We start from the raw sequence: 18,831 nt of genomic DNA on the forward strand, positions 1-18,831 counted from the left end.
GCTACGGGTAATGGATCTAGGACGCGTCCTCATGACAGAGACGACGTTCAAATTCAGGAAAGATTGCAAAACAATAATGAGATGCCAAGACATGGCCAAGAGGGACCTCGTGCAGACGGGGAGGTCCGAAATCAAAATGGTGACATACCATAGCCGCAGCCTCAGGGCGAGGGCGGCAAGATCCACCACTACGCCCGAGGGGTAACCAGGCGGAACAGTAACAAGTGGTGGGGCAACCTCAATAACTGAATGTTCAAACCATTCCTGGTATTGGAACATGTAATGTGAATGATCTAAAAAGGCTGTTCAATCATCTGGAAGGAGAAAGAGTTACAGCAACTGCGCAAGCTCCATTCCCTTTCTCTGCTGTTATAAGGGAGGCACAGTTGCCTATCGGATACAGGAACACGACCAATGACCTGCGTTTTCATGGGAACTCTGACCCCATGGAGTTCCTGGGACGTTTCAACATAGAAATGGATGTATATCAAGTGCCCGACTTGGCCCGGTGTCGACTTTTGGCTGCTACCTTCAGAGAGGGTGCTCAACAATGGTTTCAAAAATTTGGTCCAGGAATTATCAAATCGTGGGAACAAATGAAAACCTTGTTTCTAACTCAGTTTCAGGCTGCCGTGAAGTATACCCCACCTGTTACCACACTAGCAAACGTGAAACAAATGGAGGGAGAAAGCTTGACTTCATACTTCAAGAGGTTTAACGCCGAGTCAACCTTAGTGAGGGGTGCAACGGATGAAACGCTGAAAATACTTCTTATAGCTGGCCTACGAGTGGGAATAAATTTCTGGAAACATCTGCAAGGGAAGGATCCTGTGTCATTAGCAGACGTACTCGCACAAGCTGAATCCTTTAAAGCGATTGAATAGTCGCTCGCCGAGACCAGGAAGAATGATAACAACAACTCAAAGGGACGAGCAAAAAGGAGAGACAGGTCTATAAGTTCGGAGTATCGGCGCAATGCTCGAAGCCTCAACAGAGTAAATGCCACCAGCATGCGGAGAGAGTAGAGTCCGCCTTCGAATTATGAAAAGAGGGTAGGTAATTATACTCCCTAGGCTGCGTCCATTGATCATATCTTTAAAGTGAACAAAGACCGAGGAATCTTTAAAAAACCAGAACGCCTGACCTCCTGGCAAAGTAGAGACAAGAAGAAATACTGCGAGTACCACGAGTCGGCCGGTCATGATACTCACGAATGTCGTCATTTAAAGGATGAAATCGAGGAATTGATCAAAGCGGGGTATCTGGGAGAATTGATCGATAAGGTAAAGCGACGCAGGGGTAACGACGATAAGGTGAGGGATGAAAGACATCCCCCACAAGCTGATGCAGAGGAAAAACCAACGGATGTCAAGTTCCAAAGAGCTGGAAGTATCAGGGCCATTTTTGGAGGACATCCATTTGTTGGAGACAGTAATCGAATGTTGGAGAGAAACGCAAGAGAAGCGCGATATCAACCGCTCACCAACATTCATAGCTTGGAGAATAGACCACCAAAAATCTTCAAAAGAATATCGTTAGATATCACCTTCAGAGAGAGGGAGTCAAAGTGGGTTCATCATCCTTACAACGATGCGTTGGTAATAACCATGCTCATTGGAACGATGAATGTGCATCGGGTCTTCTTGGATAACGGGAGCTCTGCGAACATCCTGTACTACAGCACATACAAGAAATTGGGTTTTCCAGACAGTATATGAACTTCGAAGACGCGCATGTATATGGTTTCACAGGGGAAGCGGTGAGAGTTTTGGGTTCGATTAGACTTCTTGTCACACTTGGGGAAGGGACGCTGTCAGTCACTTAGATGATCGAATTCAAAGTATTAGACCAAGACTCCGTGCACAACGTGCTGGTGGTAAAACCCTGGTTACGAGCCTTCAGGGTGATAACCTCGATACATCACTTGATGATAAAGTTCCCAAAGCCGATGGAGTGGGCAGCTTGAGGGGATCATAATATGAATCACGAGACTGTTATCATAAGGCCCTTAAGGAATTCCGCAGAAGGAGGTATGAGGGAAAAGTCCTCCTCGAAGATGATAAGACGGATATCTAAGTGAGAACAACTTAAAACGATATGAAATACCTTGTCGAAGAGCGTGAAGAGAGAGTAGTGAGAAGGCGGGCAAATGTATATGAGACCAACTGTATGTATATGTTTGAATTGTGTCTATAGTTCAACCAACATTTCTCCATGGGCTCAATTTGTGACTTAGGCCCCAAAACATCCACCAGCCCAATACAACATTTTATTGTTAATTTACTTGTTTCAGAATTATTGTTCATTTATTATACTTGTTTCATTTTCTTTTATTTATTAAAATCAAATTTATCTCCAAGTAATGTCCAAGTTATGATTGCATTATGGTCAAAAAAAAATATTAAAGTACCCTATTTTAAAAATTCAGCTAAAATATGAAGGAATAATCATTTTTTAGAAATCATAATTCTTTGTAGATAAATATTTCAAATAATTTTTTAATATTTTTGGAATACCTGTAGCATAACGTTTATCCCAATAAAAAAAAGATAATATTTTTTGTGATGCCAAAATAAACGTGGATTACCGGAACTTGAAATTGGTATCCTTAATAATATTAAAAATATGATATTTGGTGGATTTTCATTTCTTGACCATGGCGCTAATGGCGAAAGATATAGACTCAGTTTGGTATTACTGTTGTTTCAGATAACTACAATAGTTTTTTGCAGAAAAACTATCAGAAATTTATTTGGTAAATTTTAAGCGATTTTGGTCCAAAAACTGCCGTTAGCAAAAGTATGTCCCCATATTTTGGAAAAAAACAGTTTTCAGTTTCAGTAAGTAGCTATCAGTTTTATTCACCATCAAACCTTCTCAAAATATTATCTTTATATTTTATAAAATATGCATAAATTAAAAAAAAATTAACAAATAATCATCTAATTTTCTTGAGAGCACTTTTTCCATCAGCACTTTTTCTCACAGCAGTTTTCAACAACACTCCCAAGCCAACTCCAACTATTCATGCCATCTTCATTGGGCATAACAGCAACCGGTGGAAGGATAGACCAACTAGTGTCGGACCGAGGATGGACCAACTAATATGGAAATCGTAACCGTATATTTTTTATTTTTAAAATCTAGAACCGTAACCAATAATTTGGTTTCTGTTTCAAAATTCCCCATTTGATTGCAATCAGCTCGGTTACAGTTTTAAAACCGGTTAACAAAAAGATGAGAACAAATATTACCACTAAATAAATAAAACTTAGCTATATAAAATTCATGAAATTGTAAAATCGGAGTCCAAATGTTTTATCCGGAATAAGCATGCAGAGTTTCGGTCAATAGGACTCTAGCATGATGCCAAATAAAGTCATTACATCATTTTATAGCACCAGAAATTTCATGTAGCTAATTGAAAATTGAAGAATGTTATTTTAGCAAAATGTCAGATAGGTACCAAAGCATTTAAACTATATAAAGCCACCAGGCTTCGGCATAATACTCATGTCACACACAGAGAATGATGCATCTGTTCAACTGTGCCCTCGAAGAACACATATGATAGATTAACAGTGCAAATTGCATGTATTTTACACAGGATGGGCTAAATGGAAGAGATAATTCTTATATATGATTCAGAAACATCAAATAAACTTAAACAAATCTTTCAGATTTAGAACAGATAATTCGAAGTTGAAAACATCCTGACAAATATTAATATACATGACTCGTACAAAAAGATTGCAGCCATGTAATTTAGTGGATTGGTGAAATACAAAATATAGTAACTAAACACATTTCTGGAGTGAGGGTACCAACCAAGTCAGATAAACAATTTAGTGTTAGAAAATAACAAAATATTTTTGGTGAAGTAGCATCACGGCAGATCAACTCATATACACAACCTTATTACTAATTTCTAATACTTGCCATAAATCAGAGGAACCCCTGTTTCATCGTAGCTAGCCATTGACAATATGTTTCCCGTCCGACAAGAGTTGGACACACTGATGTTTCCCGTCCGACAAGCGTTCATACTCAAGCTAGATTCAACAACTTCACCCCCCCCTGGACAATATGCGCACTTTCTCTATCATTATACTTGTCAGACTAATCCACAAATTTTCACATCATTTCCTAACCTCTCAGATTCTTTGTTATATATAGTATTGTATAGTCAAAAAGATATCAACTCACCAAGAAATAGCCTAGCCTGGCGGTAAAACCTCATCCTCCACCTCCTCCTTGACAAGGTCAAACATTTGGTAGTGGACATCATGGTTCCCTATAATATATCAGAAAAATTGATTTATAAACTTTAACACCCCAATTAATCACTAGAAGGTATCATAAAAGAGATAAGAAAAATCAGATAGGAAACCTTACACAACCAAATTAGACAAGATGTTTACCTGAACATTCCACTTTAATCTTGATGACAAATTGAAAATAAATGCAAATGATGATAATTAATCAACACATCAATGCAAGAATCTGTAAAATGTGATGCAGTGAAATGACCAAGCAAAGCCACCAAGATGAATATATAAAAACTGCATAAAAAGGTTCGTACAGGCATAGGAGCATATATAGAAAAGCAGTACTGGTCCTCTACTACAGGACAAACTAAGGACAAACAACTAACGGTACTAGGCTAACAAATCAACATGTGAATCTGAGCCCATTATTGGAAAATAACAGAATGACAGGTGGAGAAATACTGGAAGGGTCGAGAATAATTAGAGGCTGGTCCCATCTGATATGGACCCCTGTAATACTCCCCCTCAAGATGGTATGAAACTTGGAGAGTGAAATGCCAGCTTGTGAACATGGGACTGATGAAGTTGAACTGGGAGAATCTTGGTAAATATGTCCGCAACCTGATCAGTGGAGGAGACCTTCTTGGTGATGATGTTTCCTGCCTTTAATTCATCCCGAACATAATGGCAATCAATTTCGACGTGTTTGGTTTTTTCATGGAGGACGGGGTTGGCAGCAATGGCTAGAGCGGCTTGATTGTCACAATGGAGTATAGCTGGTGGTAAATTTGTGAGACCAAGATCTTTGAGAAGATGCTTCAGCCACGAGATTTCACATGTCGTGAGGGCCATCGCCCGATATTCAGCCTCAGCAGAACTACGAGCCACCACGGTCTGTTTTTTTGCTTTCCATGAGATAGGTGAGTCTCCAAGAAATATACAATACCCAGTAGTTGATTTTCTGGTGATCGGACAGCTAGCCCAGTCGCTGTCACAGTAGGCTTGGAGCTCAGCAGCACTTTGAGAGGCTAGGAGTATACCCTGTGTCACTGATCCAAGAAGATATTTCAGCAATTTCTTAGCAGCTTGGAAGTGAACAGTAGTTGGGGCGTGCATAAACTGACTCAGTAATTGGACGGAGAAAGAAATATCAGGACGAGTAATTGTTAAATAAATAAGCTTTCCAAGCAAGCGTTGGTAGATGGTAGGATTTGGCAGAGGATCTCCTTGAGTATGAGTAAGTTTGAGATGAGAATCAAGCGGCAATTTCACAGGTTTGGAGTGCTGAACTCCATATTCTGCAAGAAGATCTCTGGTATATTTTTGCTGAGAAATAAAGAAGCCAGCTGCAGTTCGATCAACCTCCAATCCTAAGAAGTATCTGATTGGTCCTAAATCTTTCATGTGAAAAGATTTAGCAAGCATATCTTGCAAATAATCAATCTGAGCATCATCATTTCCACAAATTAGAAGGTCATCAACATAGATGAGAACCACAGTAATAGTTGAAGTCTTTTTAAGAATGAACAGACAATAATCAGATTTAGCTTGAATGAAGCCCAGAGTGAGAAGGGTATTTGACAGCTTGGAGAACCATTGTCGCGGAGCTTGTTTCAGGCCGTAAAGCGCCTTGATCAGAAGGCAAACCAAGTCTGTAGTGGACTTTAGAGAAGGACTGTTCAACTCGATTCTGCAGCCCATATGTGTATACCCTTGAGGCAACTTCATATACACTTTTTCATGGAGTTCACCATTAAGAAAAGCATTGGTGACGTCCATCTGTGCCGTGTTCCAGTTAAGCAAAGCAGCAACAGCCACGAGTGTTCGAATTGTAGTCATTTTTGCTACGGGTGCGAAGGTTTCAGCATAATCCTCACCGTATGTTTGATTGCAGCCAAGTACTACCAGTCGGGCTTTCTTTCGATCCACAGACCCATCAGAGTTATACTTGGTTTTGAATATCCACTGGCAGCCAATAGCTTTCTTGTTTGGTGGTAGGGAAGTCAATATCCACGTGTTATTACTTTCTAATGCCTGCAGTTCAGTGTTCATCGCTTGTACCCAACCAGAGTCTTTGACAGCATCTTTGTAGTAGAGAGGATCATTGTGAATTGTCAAGGTTGACATAAAGCAATTGAATTCAGGGTGAATTGGTGTTTGGGCAAGGTTTGAGATGTGGGAAGCATGAGAAGATGTAGCTTGATAGGTCTGGTATTGTTGTAAGTATGGAGGTGGATTGTGTGTTCTGGTTGAATGGCGGGTAGGTGGTGGGTTTGGTGGTGTTGGAATAGTTGAGTGATCATGTGAATTAGGAGGTTCAGATGGTGTTGACTCTTCAGGTGTAAGTGTATCAGAGATATCTATGTCATCCCATGAAGGTTGTGGTTGAATTGTTGTGGCAGAAACAGGTAATGGGTTCATATATTTGGTGATTGAGTTTGGGTGATAAGGATAAACATCTTCATGGAACACAACATCACGCGAGGTGAAGATTTTTTTGGTGGTGAGATCCAGTAACTGATACCCTTTTTTTGAAACAGGATAGCCTACAAACACACATGGAACTCCCTTTGCTGCAAGCTTGTCTGTGGTAAAGCTGGGATTAGCAGCAAATGCGAGACATCCTAGAATTCTGAGAGTAGAATAATCAGGAGCTTCATTAAACAGTGCTGCATACGGGGTAATCACATCTGAAGGTACAACTGAACTCGGCAGTCTGTTCATGAGATAGACAGCTGATTCGATGCAGTATCCCCAAAGAGACAGAGGTAGATGAGCATGAATCAAATGTCAAGATGAATCAAATCAAATTTCTTTGCTGCTCTGGAGTCACTTAATTCAAATGGTAGTTTGCTGAACTTAGCCATGGGACAACTTAGACACACCAGTTCTTGTTTTTTTACTTTAGGCACATCAGGAATCAGTTGTAGCTTGGACATAGGCAGGTGACCAAGTCTATGATGCCACACATCAACAGCAACAGGCTTTGAAGTAACAAGATATGACTGGGGTTTTCTGATTTGAGCAGACAACCACTGCATAGGATTGTCAGTATTTACAAGATAATACAACCCATGCCTTTCTTGTCCTACTGCCTTCACAATTTGGGATTCATTGTCTATGATAACACAATATGTAGGTAGAAACTTAACTTCACATTATTAGACTTAAGCAGTTTCTGAACCGACAACAAGTTGTGTTTAAAATTAGGCACACATAAGACATCAGTCAACAATAAGCCAGAAGAAATAGTGACATTACCAATGTGAGAAATTCTTGCTGTTGCACCCGTTGGAAGATTAATGTGTTTGGACGAATCCAACAATTTTGGGGCCTCCAGATTGTTGATACAAGGTGTCATGTGGTCTGATGCGCCAGAATCAATAATCCACTCATTGTTGTAGGACTGAGCATTGTAACAGCTTATCATGCCAGAGAATGGAGATTCTGGAATATCTCCCCCTGAGGTTGAGGACTGTAGATGAGAGTGTTGCATAAACTGAGCTAGTTGTTGAAGTTGTTGTTCAGAAAACAGAGGTGATTCATGACAGTCAGGTTCAGAGCTCTGAGCAACATTGGCCATGCGGGAACTCTGAGGAGACCTGTAGTTGGATTTCCACCGTGGTTTAAGAGTGGATGGAGAGGGTTTGGCTTGAGAGGACAACCCTTGATTGGCTGGATTCTTTGGGTGCCACTGTGGATAGCCAACAACAGTCCAACATCTGTCGTTGCTATGACCTTTGCCACCACAGAGAGTGCATTGATATACTTTAGAAGGAGGGCCTTTGCCATAGAGAGCAACAACATCAGTATCAGGTTTGTGACCCAACGTCATATCACGTTGAGCCTCTTCTTGTTGAAGTGTAGCAGAAGCACTTTCAACAGTGGGTAAAGGAGTCATCAGCAACAATTGACTCCGTTGTGGTGAATACATTTCATTTAGGCCATTTAAAAATTGGAACAGCTTACCCTCTTCACGTTGGACAGCAATATCAGCAAGTAGTTTAGTAACTTCTGGAGTAACAGTTGTAACAACAGGCAAGGTATTAAGACTGTCTAATTCCTCCCAAATAGTTTTCATAGCAGTGTAGTATTCATTAATAGACATGGAAGATTGTTTAAGTTCATAAACATCTCTATTAAGCTTATATTTGCGAGAGCCATTAGTGAGGGAGAAACGTTGTTCAAGGTTATGTCAAATCTCCTTAGAGGTGCTCATATAAATGACAGATTTACGAATAACTGGTGAAACATTAGCAGTAATCCAAGAAATAACCATATTATCACATGTCTCCCACATTTCAGCTTTCAAAGGATCATCGGTAGGAATAGGAACAGTACCTTTTACAAACCCCAGCTTGCGTTTGGAGGAAAGACCAATTTCCATGGAGCGACGCCAAGACCTGTAGTCAGAGCTGCCTTGAAGTTTTTCAACCTGGATGGATGTAGCTCCATCAGAGGGATGCAAGAACAAAGGATTTAGCATATCCTGATATGTTACTCGAGAGTTATTGGTCATGGTAAAAGATGGCTGACTGATGAGAAAAAGAAAGTAGATCTGAAAAACAAGTTGAGAGAGGTGTAGATATAACACCCAGCAGGATCAAAGATGGATCAAGAGGAACCTTGCTCTGATACCATGATGACAAATTGAAAATAAATGCAAATGATGATAATTAATCAACACATCAATGCAAGAATCTGTAAAATGTGATGCAGTGAAATGACCAAGCAAAGCCACCAAGATGAATATATAAAAACTGTATAAAAAGGTTCATACAGGCATAGGAGCATATATAGAAAAGCAGTACTGGTCCTCTACTACAGGACAAACTAAGGACAAACAACTAACGGTACTAGGCTAACAAATCAACATGTGAATCTGAGCCCATTATTGGAAAATAACAGAATGACAGGTGGAGAAATACTGGAAGGGTCGAGAATAATTAGAGGCTGGTCTCATCTGATATGGACCCCTGTAATAAATCTCACTCCAACACTGACATTTCTCCATTCCAACTACATGATGCAATTACATTTGGCATAACTGGGTGAAAGGCAACATCTATGCATGCCTGCTCATACAACTTCACCTTTTTTATCAGTTCGGTGGATCTCGAGTTGTAAAAGTAGATGCACCCATCAGAAGAGCCAGATGCAAGTTGCTCGCCATCCAAGTTGAAATCACACTTCACTGGAAATCCAGAGACCCTATGGCTCTCAAATCTTCTATACTTATCAAGTTTGAATGGAACTTTGGCTGAGAAGATTGCAATGTAATTTCCATTCGACTGCGCAACAAAATATTGTTCGGATGTGTGGCATTTGATTGAGGGACATGTGTAAGCTTCAGAATAGACCTGTAGGACAAAAGACTCCGTAATCATTTTTCTGTAATTTTACACTAAGCTTGGACCATAATGATTTGTGGACAGTAGTAACATGCCATGAACTTTAAACTTAAGAAATTGAGACCATAATTAACGGTATGTATATCAGAATGCAAATATTCAGAAATATTGTTGTAAGAACATGCAAGGGACACCAGGTAATCCTTGTTAAATGATACGATCAATCTGGTGGTGCGTCTATTGACACTTGACACTCCAAAATTTTAGAAGAGTTGGTCATAAAACAATCCCAGTAACCACTTTCTCAGTTGCTCGAAAGGCAATATTATGTGCATAGTTTCTGATATACTGCATGACATTGGAATCATGCATTAAGCTTGTTAAACAAAAGTTAAACCTTGGTCACGGCTTCCAAACATGAGAAAGGAGTTAAGGACTAGAGAAAGTCAAAAACAAATATGTGTATTTCAGAGACCACATATCCGAGTTCAGACCACATTTCCAAACAAATATTTCGGGGCATATTACGTATTACTATTTCAAAATTATATACCATTTTGAAATGTACTCTCAGTGTTCAAGTGAAAAAAGAGCCAATTGTTCATTACCTGATTAGATAGGGGGACCTGTCGTGACACATCCCAAACCATAATGGAATTTTCAGTGACATTGCCTTTAGATACATCACTTGAAGAGATAAATTGACTTGCACCCTTGATAAACTCTACATCAAGAATCGGACCAAGACCTCGAACATATTGATGTACCACCTTTTGGGTTCGAATATCCCATAATTTAAGGACACCTTTTGAGCCCCCGGAAAGAAAGAGGTTGGAATTGTTCGGGTGGAATTTTACAACTCCAACTACCTGATCCTCCTTAAACACATGGGTCTCTAACCCCTTCTCGATGTCAAATAACCTCGACGTGCAATCATATCCACATGAGAGTAAAGAGAGTCCCAGTGCCGACCACTTCACATCTTTCACTGCCGCTGTGTGATGAATTAACACCCTTGCTTTCTTCTCATTTTTACTCCACGGATTCCATATACAGATCGTATGATCCATTCCAGCGGATGCAAGAAGATGAGCTGATGGCAATTATCAGAAACAAAAGATCTCAAAACTGTACTTCAAAATAGTTAGAAGAACAAGAATATAATGAAGAATGAAAAAGAGGTCAAGAACACTTGAAATGATGCCAACTTAATACGAAGTAAAAAAATAAACATCAGTAGTTGGTTTCAATTATCTGCAGAAGAAGTACACACAAAATATGTAGATATGAAGCTTTAACTAGCCTTAAACCTCCAATATGTTAATCTTGCATATTAGAAGTAGAAACATAATGAAAAAGGTTCAAACTGTATAAATCCAAAAAGTAATAAGTAAAGACTAAAGGCGTAACCTGATAAACTTATCCCTCATACAAACTACACATTTCTTGATGAGATAGTTGAAAAACCCAAAACTGAAGGTGCTCAGTCAAAACTCGAAATTTCAATCCATTCAACTTAGCATCAATGCATCAGAATTTTCACAATGAAGATATTTGTTATGTATACTACCTAACCCAAGGTTGTACTTTGAGCATAATTCCAGGGGCATAGCTGGAAAATAGTTGAACTACTCGACTCTATCAAGTACAATATTATTTAGTCATGACAACTAGTGGTACTATCAAATCTATCAAGTGCTCTTAGTCAAGAAAAAATCAAACTAAGTAATTGCGGTAAATTGAAGCAAGAGATTAGCATTGCCACCGAAATATGTAAATTCTACCATTAACAACAAACAAAGGGTGGATACTGAATATGAAAGTGTACTATATTACAAATTCAATAACTTACAATGAGTTGATGACCATTGCAGAGCATTAACAGCTTTGTCATGACCAATGAGTGACAAGGACAAATTTTCAGGTGGTCTCCCAATCAGGGGATGTCCTTTTCTTTGTTGCCTCAAAGACAGTAATATATCATTTCTTATATCCATAATTGATATACTTCCGATAACTGACAAAATACGAAGTAAGGTTCAGCAAATGACCTAAGCACACATAACAAACACAGACTCACATCTCAAACTATCATCCAAAAAGTAATAATCTTTCTCCAGCTTCAAAAGATATACCATATAGGAGGCATGTTGACGAAGAAAACAGTCTGCTTTAAATAATCTTTGTATTAGTGATACTATATGATTATTCATCAAAACTGTGGTTAAGTTGGTATTTTGTTTCATAATTAGTAGTTCTGGAAGTTGCACAGATACAAGCAGCTGGATTTCATTTTGTAGGCTTATAACGCTCTATCATTCGGGGAAAAATATATAGAAAAACAAGTGGCCATGAAACAATCACAAGCAAATATACACGCAACAAGTTATGGTTTGTGCATAGGAGAAAGAATTATCAAATGTTGACTGCCATAATTCATCGGTCAGATCGTTAAAATCTAGTCCGCTTAAAGAGACTGGTGATATACCCCCTGAAAAGATTGATACTTCGTTGCCATTTCTCGAAACATCCTACTTACATTCGTGATGCCAAATGTCAAAGAGTCACTACTCAGTCATGTTTACAACACAAATATTGATACATTTATTACATATATGTAGTACATAAAAGACAAAAATGTTTCAATATACAACGGACCACTACAATTAATGTAATGGGAACTAGTACTATAAAGTATAAACAAATCAGTAGAGTAGAATACAAGAATTTGGAAAGATAAGTAACCAAAAGGATTTTAGATTTTCTTTTACATTTTCCCATTTCTTTTAGATTTTCTTTTAGTTTCCTTCTTATCCTCAACCAACTTAAGCCTATTTTTCAGCTGATCTAAAGTCATGTGTCCTATATTCACCTCACTGGCATCTTTGGATGTGCTAGCTCCTTCTTTGACAAAGTTCTTGAAAGTTGAATCATCCTTCTTATTGAGATTTTTATTTTTAAAATTACTTGAATGTTTTAATTGATGAGCCTTCAACGGATGCTCTTTTTCTTCCTTCAACGGATAACTTTCATCATCCATTGATTCCACATCCGTTGACAATCCATCAATTAATTCTAACTCCTTTTTGTTTTTCTTCCAGGCATCCTCACAGAATGATTCAATTCCCTGAACCTTGCCAATCTGAACACTAACATTCCTAGATGTTTTCCAGGCCTTGATTACCTCTTGCTCACTTTTTAACTGTTTAGAAAGAATTTCTACTTTCTTAACAGCTTCTTCTAGTTCACTCTCAACAGTCAAACATCTAAGTTTAATCTTTTCAAGCTCAATTACCTGATCTTCTAACACAGCATTCCTATCACTTAAAAACACATTATTCTCTTTGATCCTAGTGTTTTCTTTAGCTAGTGATTTAAGGGAAATACGCAAATGATATAATTCATTGGACATATCATTTATGGCTTCATTGCATTTATTTTTAGAAAGCTGAGAGAGATCAGTAGTAATTACCTGGTTGCTTGATGAACTAGTTTCATTTTCATCAGAATTAGCCATCAGGGCTAGGTTGACATATTCCATATCATCATCTTCATTGACTCCATCTGCTGCCCAATCATCTTGAGTGACAAAAGCTCTTTCCTTTTGTTTGAGCAAATCAAAATACTTCTTTTTGTAATCAACTTGCTCAAATTTCTTCTTATCAGAGGTTGGCTTCCTACACTCACTTGCAAAGTGTCCACTAATGCCATAGTTATAACATTTGAACTTGGATTTGTCCACCATGTTTTTGTTTGGCTTATTGAATTTTGTATTTTTTCCTGAACTTCATCTTTGCAAACCTCTTGGACAGAAAAGCCAGATGTTCATCTACATCATCAGAGTCATCCTGACTGGAATTGTTTTCATCCTCAGCTACTTGCTCTTTACCCTTTCTTGATTCTGATTTGCTTGTGCCAATTTTGAGACTTGACATTGTCTTCTCCTCATTCCTGGCTCCAACCTTCTCACTGTCAGCTACAAGTGCAACTGATCCTCCTTTTCTCTTTCCCTTTTCCAACAGCTCATCTTGCTCCATCTCAAGTTCATATGTCTTCAAAATTCTATATAATCTTTCAAGTGTGAAGTCCTTATAATCTTGAGAATTTCTTAGAAAAACAGTCATAGGCTTCCATTCCTTTGGTAGAGACCTTAGAAATTTTAAATTGGAGTCCTTGACTTGGTACATTCTGCCATACAGCTTCAATCCATTCAACAGTTTCTGAAATCTGTTGAAGGTATCATTCAATGATTCTCCTTCTTCAAAATGAAAATATTCATACTGTTGAATGAGAAGCTGCATTTTGTTTTCTCTAACTTGCTCAGTGCCTTCACAGATAAGCTGCACAGTATCCCAAATTTCCTTAGCAGTTTGGCTGTTAATGACATTGTCAAACATATCTTGATCTAGACCATTAAACAGAATGTTCATGGCTTTCTTGTCCTTGTGAACCTCTTCAATATCTTCAACAGTCCATTCTGCTTTTGGCTTGGGAATAGACTGTCCAACAGCAACTGTTGCAGTAGCAGCTGTGGCCATCTTGTGAGGGATGTGAGGACCATTTTTAATGTAGTTGATGTAGCTTTCATCTTGAGAGAGAAGATGTAAATGCATCTTCACTTTCCAGTGATGATAGTTATCTTTTTCCAAGATTGGAATCTTTACACCAATATCCTTCTTACTCATGATGTTAGCAGAATAGATCTTTAAACTCTTTGTATGTTAAGAGCTTGCTCTGATACCAATTGTTATTCCCAGTGGACTAACAATGAGATTTACGGAAGGGGGGTTGAATGTAAATCTCAAAACTTTTTCAAGTTTTGAGTAATTTCTAAGGCTAAGTGTTTTAGTGAGCAAATGTGTGTGAATGGCTTGAAGCTAATACAGACAGATATATATTCAAACACAAATGTAAAGAACACAAAGAACTTAAAAACTTTTCTGGTGGATTTGTTGTTCCACCAGAGATGTGTTATTTCAGAAAATCTGTGATTCAAAGAATTAAATCACAGTTGCTTCCTAGTACAAACTAGATGATTTTCTCTCTGGATTTTTCTAAACAACTCTGGAAAATTCACATCTAATTACTAGCTGCTACTTGGTTTATATATATCACCAAGTTTACAAGTGAAGACAAAACTGTAAAATATAATTAAAAAGGCTCTTCACATGTTTCTTCTTTATTTCTCTATCCAATGCAATTTAGGCTTAGCTGTTACTCTTTGAATACTTCCTTGTTTGCACCAGAATGAAAATGTTGCATTTTCTTGATTCCTCCTAGAGGCTTCCACATTCCAATTTGTCTCTGTCAACCCATGTGCCTCTGTCAGCTTATGAATTGTCACTATCAACTGCTAATGAACTAAGCATCCGTTGAAGCTTTCATCCGTTGATGCCTTATCCGTTGAGGCTTTATCCGTTGATGCATTAGCAGTTGAAGTCTTTATCCGTTGAAGCACTTATCCATTGATGGATATTATCCGTTGAAGCTTTAGAGACATCCGTTGAAGCTTTGTTTCTTATCCGTTGAAGGTCTTCAATATCAGTTGATACTTCTTCACTTATACAAAATTACAAGGCATGAAATATTTACAATTAGCCCTCCTATTTGCATATCCAAGAAAAAAGGAGGCCCTTTTAAGGTTTGCGGGCCGGGCTTTTTGTCGGATCGGGCTTTTCGGATCGGATTTAGGGCTTCGAATTTTTTGAACATCCAAGACCCCGACCATCACAGACCCTTTATTGACAATATGTAAAGTACCATCTTTGTATTCTTAACATTGAAAAATATGTGTTACTTAACATATTTGTATCATATATATATATATATATGGGTTAAGTTCTATGGATACCACTTTTTTTTGGAGACCTTGGAGACCACTTATGTTTTGCAAGTTAAATATTGCATAAAAACATTACAAAACATATTATTTTGCGAATCATACTCTACAAAGATCCTTATTTTATTCAAAATTTTGAATATCATATATGTACTTCATGTAAAACATTACAAAAATATTTTATTCTGCAAAACATGTTAAGTTTGCAGAACATTTGTTCAGTTTGCAGAACATACACATTCTACTTATTAAACTTAAATGATCTTCAATAATTTTAATGAATTAGTGATACTCGTAAAACATACTTCACAAAATAATATATTTTATAGTATTTTGATTGCAGAACATATGTGGTCTCCAAGGTCTCCGATGAAAACGTGGTCTCCATAGAACTTATCTCTCTATATATATATATATATTATTTTTAAGTAATTTACTTTTGAAATATCCGAATTAAACCCGAAACCGACCCGAAACCCGAAAAAACATTTTCTTGTTTTTAATATCATGAACCGAATCCAATCCAAAGCCAACCGGAACATAACAGGTCAAATTTAGATCTTACGAAACCGACCCGAGCGGTTGGAATCCCTGCCCAAGAACGAATACGAGTAGATATAGGATATGGATCAATTACAGAATATATAGCCCAAGCCCAAGTACCATCCATATTTTTTTATAAAGACAGAGAAAACGGATATACATACACAACCGCCCGTCTGTACACGCCGCCACACCATGAGTATCGCCGTGCCTGAAAAACGACGAGAATTGTATGCCGATGAGAATTGTAAGCCGGAACAAACGCCGGCGAAGCGTGTGAAGAATATTGGTGGTTTCGACAAAGGTACGCGATGATTTATGTTTTGGGGCTTTTCATGTTTTTAATCTGATTGATTTGCTGCTCTAATCGTACAATAATCAATCTGATCTCTAATTTGTTTATATCATATTATGAGTGAACCTAATATTGCTTTCCTTTATCTTATTGTAATGAAGCAACGAAGCATCAAATTGTTGTTGAAAATGAAAAGTATGGTTTAGATTGTAAGATCTGTGGATTCGAAACTGATCACACGCAATATCAATGCCCTCAGAGACCCAAGTTTTTGAGAATGGCTTGTACTGAATGTCGTGAACCCTGCGAAATCAAAGAGCATCAAGATATATTACTTTTCAACAATCTAAACCATACTTTTCAACAACAATTCGATGCTTCGTTACTTCATTACAATAAGATAGAGGAAAGCAATATTAGGTTAACACTTTTTATTTCCTACGACTTCCAAAAACATAATCATCATGTTGCTTCAATGCTTTCAAGAATACATCCATGCAATGTTTTCCATAATGAGCAGCGACCGTCAAGTAAAACTTCATATCACAAGGAAGATCGTACTTATGTTTATATCCTTGAAACTCCCAGGTTTTCTCCAAGTACTTATTTTTGCTAAGACCATGCCAATATTCACGCATCACTTCGTACATTGGATCAGTTTTCTGAAAACCAATTTAACATATAATGAGCAAACAAACATATTTGTAAATCACAGAAAATCAGAGCTTTAAATGTAAAACAACCTACTTCGATTATATATTCAGGGGGAGACCTCCGGAATTCTTCCAAAAATTCTTCAGACAACGGGTTAAAAAGATGTTGTCCGGATACATATCCTGTCTTTACTTTATGATCTTCATCTTTAGCACCCACAACTTCATCTTTAGCACCCACATCTTTGCAATCAGAAGCATATATCACTGCCATTGGGTTATTGTCGTCCGGAATCTCGACTTCTTTCCCATCGATACAAAAATAACCATGAATTGCAAAGTATGGATAATCATATATATACCTGTCATTAGAATCTGGTAAAGTAGTGTAACGTCTTGAAGCTTTATTGGTGATCACCGTCTTGTACAGCAAGTAATTAGATGTAGGGTTTATATCGGACATTGTGTGCTTAGATTTAGGGTCTATATCTTTGTTTTGTTTGTGTCTTGAATTTTTGTATCGTGGATCGTGTCTAGTCTTGGGGTTTATGGGTTATAAAGGGTTTTAGGTTATAATGCCAAGATTTTTTTATTATATTTACAAAAATTACTAGTTTATAACGGCCCATTCGATATATGTATTATTTTAATATTTCATATATTTTTTAAATTTAATTTGAAGTAAAATTTAAAGTTATGAAAATTATTTATTTGAATTTTAATAATATAATTTAATAATACTTATTAATATACACATATGTGTATTAGTGATACTATAGTTTTTAAAAATAATGTAACGACTGAAATTTATATTTTATTTTTATAGGTATGTTAACGAAAGATTATTATATTAAATTAAAAGATAAATTTTAGCTGATATCAATAGTATACAAATTGTCATTAGTCTGTTAACTGACCAAATCCAACTAACTATATTCAGATAACCCGAATGACAAATTTAATATGTCAATGACAAAAACTTTATAACAGAAAAATTATGTTAGCTTAAGACCCGTTATATCAACCAAATCCAGCTAATTATACTTACTATTTTGTTTAATTTTATTTTAGCCGAGAGTGATTGTTATTATATTTAGACCGAATGGATAAAATGTATTATTTTATTTTAGTTTGATGACATTTTATCGACTCCACGATTTTTTTTTCAAAATTTTATTTTGTTATAATCCGGTCCAATAAAAGATATTAAATCAGGAGATATCAACAAAAGATATATTTTCAGAGATGTGTCGGTATATGACTTTACTTATTATAGCAATCAATAGTTGGATATGTATCAGGATTCCTTATTCAAATGGATATCATATCAACTGATTGATTGTGTAACTGTGACGTATATAAGCACATATTAGGTTAACACTATATGTGTCGAATATTGTTTTATTATCTTGTGTAACCTAGTAGCTCTCAAGAACACATGTTCATCATTTGATAGAGTTTTATAATCATTTTTTATATATGAATACAAAAATTCTTACTGTTTATTGAGCTTTAACTCGAATTGATTGTTTTATACCGTATTCACCCCCTCTACAGTATAACTAAAGGCCTAACAATTTTGTCCCTTTTTTTAATTTGTCCCTTTTTTTAATTACATTTTCCGGCACACGGTCATGGCCTGTCAATAATTTGCAGGAGGTACTTTTTTTAATTGTGCCGATGTTAGGAATACTTATTTTCTTCCCTCACATATGAGAAAAGAGTCCTGCTTATTGCTTATTTCTATTCTGCTATCTTGAACTTTCAAAGATTTGGTCTAGTTTGTTGTTTTTTAATTACCCTGGTTCTGTAATATGCTATTTTGTGTTACAACTACGCCATTCTTCACTGTTAACCTGCTAACAGAGTTTAAAATGTATTA

General features: G+C 37.1%; 2 protein-coding genes and 1 long non-coding RNA gene across 3 annotated transcripts; 1 reads left to right on the plus strand and 2 right to left on the minus strand.

The window, feature by feature from the left end:
- Positions 1–3,614: 3,614 nt before the first annotated feature.
- LOC141721630 (uncharacterized) lies at positions 3,615–11,650 on the minus strand. The gene is made up of 5 exons (XM_074524628.1): positions 11,472–11,650; positions 10,228–10,712; positions 9,253–9,628; positions 4,422–4,437; positions 3,615–4,294 (listed from the first exon to the last, which is right to left on the minus strand). The coding sequence occupies exons 1-3, from the start codon at positions 11,614–11,616 to the stop codon at positions 9,257–9,259; spliced, it is 1,002 nt and encodes a 333-aa protein (XP_074380729.1). The 5' UTR covers positions 11,617–11,650; the 3' UTR covers positions 3,615–4,294; positions 4,422–4,437; positions 9,253–9,256.
- On the minus strand, positions 7,052–8,376 carry LOC141720067 (uncharacterized). Its single transcript, XM_074522423.1, has 2 exons — positions 7,530–8,376; positions 7,052–7,386 (listed from the first exon to the last, which is right to left on the minus strand). Exons 1-2 carry the CDS (start codon positions 8,374–8,376, stop codon positions 7,052–7,054), a joined length of 1,182 nt encoding a protein of 393 aa, XP_074378524.1.
- Positions 11,651–16,011: 4,361 nt separating the features above from the next.
- LOC141721632 (uncharacterized) lies at positions 16,012–18,662 on the plus strand. Its single transcript, XR_012574801.1, has 2 exons — positions 16,012–16,305; positions 16,458–18,662. It is a non-coding gene; the product is annotated as an uncharacterized LOC141721632 (long non-coding RNA).
- The last annotated feature ends 169 nt before the right edge of the window (positions 18,663–18,831 follow it).

This window comes from Apium graveolens, chromosome 4, assembly GCF_009905375.1.
Source record: "Apium graveolens cultivar Ventura chromosome 4, ASM990537v1, whole genome shotgun sequence".
NCBI classification, from domain to species: domain Eukaryota; kingdom Viridiplantae; phylum Streptophyta; class Magnoliopsida; order Apiales; family Apiaceae; genus Apium; species Apium graveolens.

What these genes read in the sequence shown, in the direction of transcription:
- LOC141720067 (XM_074522423.1), bottom strand. Translation starts at nt 8,376, where the DNA reads ATGTCTATTAATGAATACTACACTGCTATGAAAACTATTTGGGAGGAA. An exon ending in AGCAAGAATTTCTCACATTG is followed by an intron (nt 7,387 to 7,529) that starts GTAATGTCACTA and finishes GTGTTATCATAG; the next exon opens with ACAATGAATCCCAAATTGTG.
- LOC141721630 (XM_074524628.1), bottom strand. Translation starts at nt 11,616, where the DNA reads ATGGATATAAGAAATGATATATTACTGTCTTTGAGGCAACAAAGAAAA. An exon ending in GCAATGGTCATCAACTCATT is followed by an intron (nt 10,713 to 11,471) that starts GTAAGTTATTGA and finishes AATTGCCATCAG; the next exon opens with CTCATCTTCTTGCATCCGCT. An exon ending in AGGTCCCCCTATCTAATCAG is followed by an intron (nt 9,629 to 10,227) that starts GTAATGAACAAT and finishes TTTGTCCTACAG; the next exon opens with GTCTATTCTGAAGCTTACAC.